Below are 9,314 nucleotides of genomic sequence, written 5' to 3'. Positions count from 1 at the left end.
CGCAACTTCAGGCTACAGAACAACGCAAATTGGCTCAGCGTCGCTCGAGTAGCTCCTCGCATTTTCCTGCTGCACATATTGCTGCACCTCCTGCAGCCTATGGGGCCGGCCGTGGTGGACCCCGTCCCCCAACACCATCCGCCAAGACCGCACCTACAGCCACGCCCAAGCAGAATGGTGGGCGTACTCCTGTTGTCTGTCAGCTGTGTGGGACTCCGCGCCATGTGGCATCTCGGTGTTACAAGAGGTTCAACCGTGATTTTCTTGGCCTTGGCAATGATGGGAGCGTTACAGAGAAGCAACTTGCTATGGCGATGTCTGCCTCTCATGGCTCTCAGGGTGCTTCACAGTCCGTAGACCCGGCGTGGTATGCGGACTCCGGTGCCACTCACCACATTACTAGCGAGCTTGACAAGCTCACTTCGCGCGAGCCCTACCACGGCACTGATCAGGTCCATACAGCTAATGGCACAGGTATGCACATTCATAATGTTGGTCAAGCTATTTTATCCACTCCGTCTTCTAGGTCTCTCGCTCTAAATAATGTCCTTCATGTTCCTAAAGCCACTCGAAATTTGTTATCCATGAGTAAACTTTCCCATGATAATAATGTGTTCATTGAACTTCATCCTCATGATCTTTTTGTAAAGGACCTGGACACGAGAGCACCCATCCTTAGAGGTCGTTGCAGTGGAGGTCTCTATGAGATTAAAGCACCTGTCATCAAGCAAGCCCTTTCCAGTGTCAAGGTGTCGCGTGATATGTGGCATCATCGTCTAGGACATCCAGCGTTACAAGTCGTTCAGCATGTTCTTCGTAGTCATGAGTTACCATCTACACGTGAGTCCAATAAAATTGAGTCTGTTTGTGATGCTTGTCAGCAAGGGAAGAGCCATCAGTTGCCCTTTTCCTTGTCTACTCGTGTAACACAGTTTCCATTAGAGATTATTTATTCTGATGTTTGGGGTCCTGCTCAAACCTCTGTTAGCGGACATCGTTTTTATGTGAGTTTTGTTGATGCTTATAGTCGTTTCACTTGGCTCTATTTACTCAAACATAAATCTGATGTCTATGATGTGTTTCTCCAGTTTCAAAAACATGTTGAACGTCTCTTGAATCGCAAAATTATTCATGTCCAAACTGATTGGGGTGGGGAGTATGAGAAACTTCATCCCTTCTTTCATAATCTGGGTGTCTCACATCGTGTGTCTTGTCCTCACACACATCAACAAAATGGCACCGTTGAGCGTAAGCATCGTCACATTGTTGAAACCGGTCTTACTTTACTGGCACATGCATCGGTTCCCTTATGTTATTGGAATGATGCTTTCTCTACAGCTTGTTTCCTCATTAACAGGCTTCCTAGTCGCACCATTGCGATGAAAACACCTCTTCAGAGACTTCTTAACGAAACACCTGACTATACCTTTTTTAAGGTGTTTGGGTGTGCTTGTTGGCCACACCTTCGACCATATAACAATCATAAACTTGATTTTCGTTCGAAGAAGTGTGTGTTTCTGGGCTATAGCTCTCTTCATAAAGGATACAAATGTCTTCATGTTCCGTCTAATCGTGTCTACATATCCAGGGACGTTATTTTTGACGAGAACGTTTTTCCCTTTGCCAACATGCCCAACTCTCAGGATCTACCCCCTGTGTCGGAGTCTTCTTTACTTTCAGCTGACCGCTTTATGGATGTTGCACATGCCTTGCCTTTGCTTTCTGACCATGGTGCAGGTATCGGACGCGGGAGTCGGCTCGACGTTTTTACTCCATCGGACGTTTACGTCGATCATGGTCTGCATGGGAGTGCCCCTGGCTGCGTGCAGCCATGCACAGCTCCTGCCACTGAGCTAGGCTCTGCCTTGGGCTCTGTGCAAGCCGAGCCGGGAGATATCACGTCTGGCTGTTGCCCCGCCTCGGGCTCCGCGCCCACGCCCAGCTCCAGCTCCGCGCCCACGCCCAGCTCCAGCTCGGTCTCCCGCCCAGCTCCACGTGAGCAGCATGGCTTGCTGCATGCTGGCTCGCTGCATGCCCAGGAGCAGCTGCTATCGCATGACGAGCAGCACATGCGTGTGTCTGCTCCATTCACTGGCCCACTGCATGGCTCCACAGATACAGCACCAGCAGGAGTGGTCACGGAATCTGCACCTGACATGGATCCTTCGTCCGCAGCGCCTGGTCGGCCGGCCGATTCTTCCTCAATTATTTCCGTGTCAGCTCCACTTTGCTCCAATGCAGATTCTACTTGCTCCACAGATACAAAGAACGCCCGGTGGTCACATCACCGCCTCCTGCCCCGCCCGCTGGACCTATGACACGTCGGCGACACGGTATACATCAGCCTAAAAAGCGCACTGATGGCACAGTTGCCTGGACTTGTGTACTTACAGCTCATGCGGCACTGAAGCACACTCTTGAACCTCGTGATTACAAAGAGGCGCTTCGCACCTCACACTGGCGTGATGCTATGGAGACGGAATTTTCTGCTCTTCAGGCAAATCAGACTTGGCGCTTGGTTCCTCCTGTTTCTGGTGTGAATTTAATTGACTCTCGATGGGTGTTCAAGGTGAAGCTTCATGCAGATGGTTCTATTGAGAGGTACAAGGCGCGTCTTGTTGCAAAGGGGTACAAGCAGCGTTATGGTCTAGACTATGATGAGACTTTCAGTCCTGTGGTCAAGCCAGCTACTATTCGCCTATTGCTAGCCATGGCTCTCTCTCACAGATGGCACCTTCGTCAGCTTGATATTCAGAACGCCTTTCTCAATGGTTATTTGGATGAAGTGGTATATATGCGTCAGCCACCTGGTTTTGTTGACCCTGATAAGCCCGATCACTACTGCAAGCTCATTAGGTCACTATATGGACTGAAGCAAGCTCCTCGTGCATGGCATGCACGTCTCAGCTCTGTGCTTGGGTCATTGGGATTCTCTCCTTCTGTGACTGATACGTCGTTGTTTGTTCTTCAGCGTTCTGGTATTACAGTCTATCTGTTGATTTATGTTGATGATATTATCGTTCTCAGTTCTACAGCTGCTGCTATTCCTAAGTTGATCAGTCAGCTTCGCTCTGAGTTCTCTGTCAAGGATCTGGGAGTTCTACATTATTTTTTGGGGATTGAGGTGTCCTCACCTTCCTCTGGCAGTCTTCTCCTTCGACAGCGTAAGTACGCGCTTGAGCTTCTTGCTCGTGCTGGCATGTTGAAGTGCGCTCCTGTGACCACACCCATGGCATCTTCTGATCGTCTTTGCAGTACTGATGGTGATTTGCTCTCTTCTGAGGAGGCTACTCAGTACCGCAGTCTTGTTGGTGGCCTTCAGTACCTGACTATGACACGACCTGATTTATCTTTTGTGGTGAACAAGGTGTGTCAGTATCTTCATGAGCCTCGTACATCACATTGGTCGGCTGTTAAGCGTATTCTTCGCTATGTTCGTTACACAGTTGATACTGGCCTGTTGTTTCGGTCATCCTCCTCTACACTGCTTTCAGCCTTTTCAGATGCAGATTGGGCTGGCAATATGGATGACAGGCGATCAACGGGAGGGTATGCTATCTTCTATGGCGGTAATTTGATCGCCTGGAGTGCTCGCAAGCAGTCTACTGTCTCTCGGTCTAGTACAGAGTCCGAATACAAGGCTCTTGGTAATGCTACAGCTGAGCTAATTTGGGTACAGTCATTACTGAAGGAGCTTGGTGTTGCTCAAATTCAGCCTCCGATACTCTGGTGTGACAATATTGGTGCTACTTATTTGTCATCTAATCCAGTCTTTCATGCAAGGACAAAGCACATTGAAGTTGACTTTCATTTTGTCCGTGAGCGTGTGTCTCGGAAGCAACTGCAGATTCGGTTCATCTCATCGAAAGATCAAGTTGCTGATATTTTTACTAAGCCTCTCCCGTTACCTTTGTATGAGCATTGTAAGCGCAATCTCAATCTTTCCCTAGTTGAGATTGAGGGAGGGTGTTAGAGTTGTATCCGTATACGAATCTGTATACGTATTGTAAACCGTACTTTTGTTCATATATATATATCAGAACCCTACCCGATGAGGCACATCGGGGTAGGCTGCATATTTCTCTTTTCTTCGTTAGTTTTCACCTGGGCGGTGACTGGGGGGAAAAATTCGTTCCCCTCAAGAGGATGGGTGTGGGTGACAGCGTGGTGTTCATCCGTGGCGGCGGCGACCAGAGTCTGATGATCGAGTCTCGTCCCCAGCAGCCGCCTGCTAACCTGTGGGTGCAGCAGCCGCATGACGAACTGACCGAATCATCGGAGCTTGCCAGTCTAGGGGTTACATTCAGGGTCACGTACTACCCAGGGAGGCGTTCTTGCTCACCGTTCGTCGTGCCTCGAGGGGCTGTCGATGAAGCCATGCGCAAGCAATGGGAGCCAGACATGCAGGTGCGCATGCGGCCAAGTGATCTGGTGCTACGCGCCGGGGACACCCACGGCGCCGCGACCATGGAAGACACAAAAGGGACCATCAAGGCGGTGATCACCGTCCCCGTGTGGCGGAACCTCCAGGTATACTGTGACTGTTATGTATGTCTTGGTCGACTGGATACATTGATCTGCATGTGTCTTGGTAGAATGTCGTAGCTTTCACCCTTACTTTATGTGTCTTGATGTTGACTTACATGTACAGTTGTGTCAATTTGGCTAAAAATGAAACTGTCGTTGCAGATTGATCTTGATGGATCATCGTCGAATTCGCCTCCCGTCACCAAGAACATGTGGGAGGTCGAATCTCTCCATCCCCAACCTCCTGTTGCCAAGAGGACCAAGAAAGCTACTGACCCAGGGCCCTCGCGTGACGATGAGTCGAAAGAACCTGTGACGGCGCTGAGGTTGGGAATACATTGACACAACATGCTAGTGAGTCCTCTTCACTATTTACACTTGTTCATGTCTATGCACAGACTGTGTTTTTCAATAAAGCTCCAATCTATTTAAAGACAAAAACGAAGCTACTATGTTAAATAATGTGCAGAATATACTAGATGGAGTAGAATATAGGATGTTTTCACTAATCACTTACTCAGATGGGAGTGGAATACCGTTGGCACTAAATATAAATGGATGGCAAGGAGCCTAGCATTCCTGTCCGGCTGTCCCCTGTCTATTGTAAACAGCATGGTTATTCTGATGCACCTCAATACTTGTCCCAGGCTACCAGTTTGCATGGAAACTGGATGTCCATGCAACCTGCTTCGTTATCTAGAAATATCATGTTGTACGGACTAGATAAAATGCATATTAACCTCCTTCATTAGCTAGACATATTTTTTCGTACAGACTAGATAGAATGCCTATATTATCATCACCTGTTTACTCATTTATCTTTGCACTTACGTGCATTCTGCAGATGGTTGACTCTCTTCGTTCAGGCACTTGGTTCTGGTTTTTTGGCTGTAGTCAGAGGATGGCGACATGATTGAGAGTTTGGGTGATTCAGCCCCATTGCCTAGTTTACTTTAGTTCTAATCTCGTGAACCACTGGTCTCAACTCTTTGGCCAAGTTTTTCTTGTCAGCATAACCTGTTAATGAGATGATGTCAGTGCTGCTTCTGGACACCTACTGCTGCAATGGTTTTTGATAATCCTTTTGATTTCGTCGCACTTTATAATTGGTGTGTGACAACCTTAATTTGCATGCTGTTCTGGCTTGAGACCGCTTAAAAAAGATACCTAGAGAATAATAATTGCTATTAGTATGTTTTAATATTTATTTCTGTCAAAACTCTTTCCCAAAACAAAACGGAGGAAGGCTACTTTTTTTCTTCCCTGGGAGGTGTGCTATCGTTCTGGATTAATACCATTTTTTACCTCAGCATATATAGAACTAGTGGATTTGAAAACTACATTCAATTGCTGCACAGTTTCTTTTTTGCATATGCAAGTATTTTAAAATGCCCATAATCTAGTTTTTTGCTGAATGTCAACAAACTTACTGAATGCACAAGTACAAAGAAAATAAACGGGTGTGCGTAATCCTAAGCAACGTTAAATATCTATGTCTGATTTGTTAGAATACAGAGTAATCTCTTTATTACTCTCATCTAATAACATAAACTAATAAGTTTTGAACACTAAATTCATTTGAGGTTTTCATTATTCTCTTAGACATCTATGTGGCAGCCTTTCACTCGCTTTAAACCCTGCTCTCACACCGTCCTGCTGATGGGGAAAAAAATGGCATGGACGTTAAATATCTGTCTCAAGTAAGCTGATGCTACTAGTTGTTATGTCAACTAGTATTAGCTAGTTAAAAATGGCATGGTGTTTGTTACTGTATTGTTTGTGTATCTGTTTTACTCTCTCTTGATAACTTGACACATGATATTTTCTGTTAAGTATATGATCTGGTGTTTGTTTATCTGTAATTGTCGCCATCACCATTTTTTCTCTATTATGTTCAGAGTTTAGAGGATCCAGTGACTTTTGTCAGTGCGTGTCACTTTGCAATTCATGTTCCTACCTAAGTTTTCCTCGAGCTGTTACATATCTCTATTATTTTGCCTGCAACTAGATCTGCTTGCTTGGTTGGTCTCATTATTGAATAGGGTTAGGTAGCATGGCCTGGTAATTGGTCTTTGTATATTTTTGTCATATCACCCGATGATGCACTCTTCTTGGCATGTAGATACCACCTAAAATGATGCATATGATGTTCTATGCATAGGTCTTCCGTGATCTCCGATTGATAAATTGGAATCCACACTGCCAACATCTCATCATGTTATGCATACGCTGGATGGCAATAATCTGTCTTTTTATTTTGGGTTTCATAATTTTCGGTAGCACGAGACTGCAGAAATGTTAAAGTTAAACTATGCTTCAGTGGGTGTTGTTCTTTTAGTTCTAGCTGTCCTGATGGATTGGCTGTGTCAGATTATATTCTTTTGTATAGTGCTTCTATGATTTTCGGTTGATAATTTAGACTCCACAAGGCCAACTTCTCATGCATACTCCGCTTGTCAATAATTTTTTAAGCCTGGGTTGCCAAACATACTGCGCTACTAATTTACAATTTTGTTTTATTAGCGAATATGGTGTGATTTATAGAATGCAAAGCATTGCCTAAAAAGAAAATGAATGAGCAGCTATTCCTTGGCTTGTCAATCATGTAACGGTATCGCTCATTAGATGGCAGCATACGGAAAGTGAAGTAGTAATTTTTGTGTGTTTATCGTCTTGATTTTGTGAACTCTACTATTACAGACATTGGCATGTATACATGAACTCGTCTAAATATTACTCACCATGAAAACAGAATAATGTTTTGTTTTGCCCTCAATGAATGGTCATGGGTTCTTCTCAGAATTTCAGTTTGATGACATCATCGCTTCATAGAGCTGTTAGGAATTTTGGACCTATCAGAAATTGTCACATGAAGACCTGTATCAGATTACATGATCTTTTAACCTCCTTGTGGACATTAATTAGATATATTCTTTACGGTATTAGAAGTCCATTTTTTTTTGGATTGAACGTAATTAACTTATCTGCATATTTCAAAACGGAAAGGCTATAGTTTCTTCACACCAAGGGCTCACAAAATGCATTTTGAGGAGCATCACATTCTATAGTTGTTCAGGTCATTTTCAAAAATGTCTTTTGCACACGTCGGCAACAAAATCATTTGCATATTTGGGATGATAAGCTTTGCATTCAGAATTTGAAATATCTTCGCTAACCACTTATGCTGGTGGAGGTACAGTGATAACTTCCAGTGCTATCACTTTGAGTGTTATTAGAACCTGCATTATGCCTAGAAATTCATGGCGTCCAGTTTCTGCAAATTGTAATTTGTAACCAGCAATGCTATTTTGAGTTTTGACATCTATGTTACCGATAGTTCCAGTATGACTTCATGCGACCTTGTATCTTGGGTAATTCTAGTTCAATGTTCCCCTTTTTTCTTGCCAATGAAGGCAATTTCATTGTGTCAGCATAACCTGTTAATGAGATGGATGTCAGTGCTGCTTCTGGACACCTACTGCTGCAATGGTTTTTGATAATCCTTTTGATTTCGTCGCACTTTATAATTGGTGTGTGACAACCTTAATTTGCATGCTGTTCTGGCTTGAGACCGCTTACAAAAGATACCTAGAGAATAATAATAGCTATTAGTATGTCTTACTATTTATTTTTGTCAAAACTCTTTCCCAAAACAAAACAGAGGAAGGCTATCACATTTTTTTTCTGGGAGGCGTGCTATCATTCTGAATTAATACCAGGTTTCACCTCAGCATATATAGAACTAGTGGATTTGAAAAGTACATTCAATTGCTACGCAGTTTCTTTTTTGCATATGCAAGTATTTTAAAATGCCCATCATCTAGTTTTTTTACTGAATGTCAACAAACTTACTGAATGCACAAGTACAAAGAAAATAAACGGGTGTGCGTAATCCTAAGCAATGTTAAATATCTATGTCTCATTTGTTAGAATACAGAGTAATCTCTTTATTACTCTCATCTAATAACATAAACTAATATGTTTTGAACACTAAATTTATTTGAGGTTTCATTATTCTCTTAGATATCTATGTGGCAGCCTCTCACTCGCTTTAAACACTGCTCTCACACCGTCTTGCTGATGGGGAAGAAAAAAGGCAGGACGTTAAATATCTATGTCTCAAGTAAGCTGATGCTACTAGTTGTTATGTCAACTAATTAGCTAGTAAAAAATGACATGGTGTTTGTTACTGTATTGTGTGTGTATCTGTTTTACTCTATCTTGATAACTTGACACATGATATTTTTTGTTAAGTATACGATCTGGTGTTTGTTTGTTCTGTACTTGTCTCCATCACCATTTTTTCTCTATTATGTTCAGAGTTCAGAGGATTTAGTGACTTTTGTCAGTGCATGTGGCTTTGCAATTCATGTTCCTACGCAAGTTTTCCTCAGGCTGTTACATATCTCTATTATTTTGCCTGCAACTAGATCTGCTTGCTTTCTTGGTCTTTTTTTTTTTTTTGCGCATAAAGGAAGATGATATTAGATCAGCAAGTTACAGAAAGGTCCACGAAGAAAAACAAAAATACAGCCCAGTCCTTCTGCAACACGAACACGCCGGCGTCCAGGAGCTGTCGGTGGCGCGCCGTCGCTGCTTCTCCCCTTCTTGCCTTGGATCGAGAGAAGTCCCCTCGCGAGCGGGAAGTCACCAATCACCGGAACCCATGGCCCTACCCCGAAGGCCGCCGTCGTCGTCGCGCCAATCTTCAACATCCTCCTCCGCAGGAACTTTATTCGCCGGATCCGCCGTCCCACGGACGCCGGCACGGGGAAGAGAAGACGTGC

At 44.1% G+C, this 9,314-nt stretch overlaps 1 protein-coding gene across 1 annotated transcript; it reads left to right on the top strand.

The window, feature by feature from the left end:
- The first annotated feature begins 4,108 nt into the window (after positions 1-4,108).
- LOC127314547 (B3 domain-containing protein Os07g0183300/Os07g0183600) lies at positions 4,109-5,580 on the top strand. The gene is made up of 3 exons (XM_051345032.1): positions 4,109-4,530; positions 4,690-4,881; positions 5,372-5,580. Exons 1-2 carry the CDS (start codon positions 4,147-4,149, stop codon positions 4,867-4,869), a joined length of 564 nt encoding a protein of 187 aa, XP_051200992.1. The 5' UTR covers positions 4,109-4,146; the 3' UTR covers positions 4,870-4,881; positions 5,372-5,580.
- The last annotated feature ends 3,734 nt before the right edge of the window (positions 5,581-9,314 follow it).

Source organism: Lolium perenne, chromosome 7 (assembly GCF_019359855.2).
Source record: "Lolium perenne isolate Kyuss_39 chromosome 7, Kyuss_2.0, whole genome shotgun sequence".
NCBI classification, from domain to species: Eukaryota; Viridiplantae; Streptophyta; class Magnoliopsida; order Poales; family Poaceae; genus Lolium; species Lolium perenne.
Note: the sequence above shows the minus strand (reverse complement) of the source record. Positions and strands in the feature narration are given on the sequence as shown.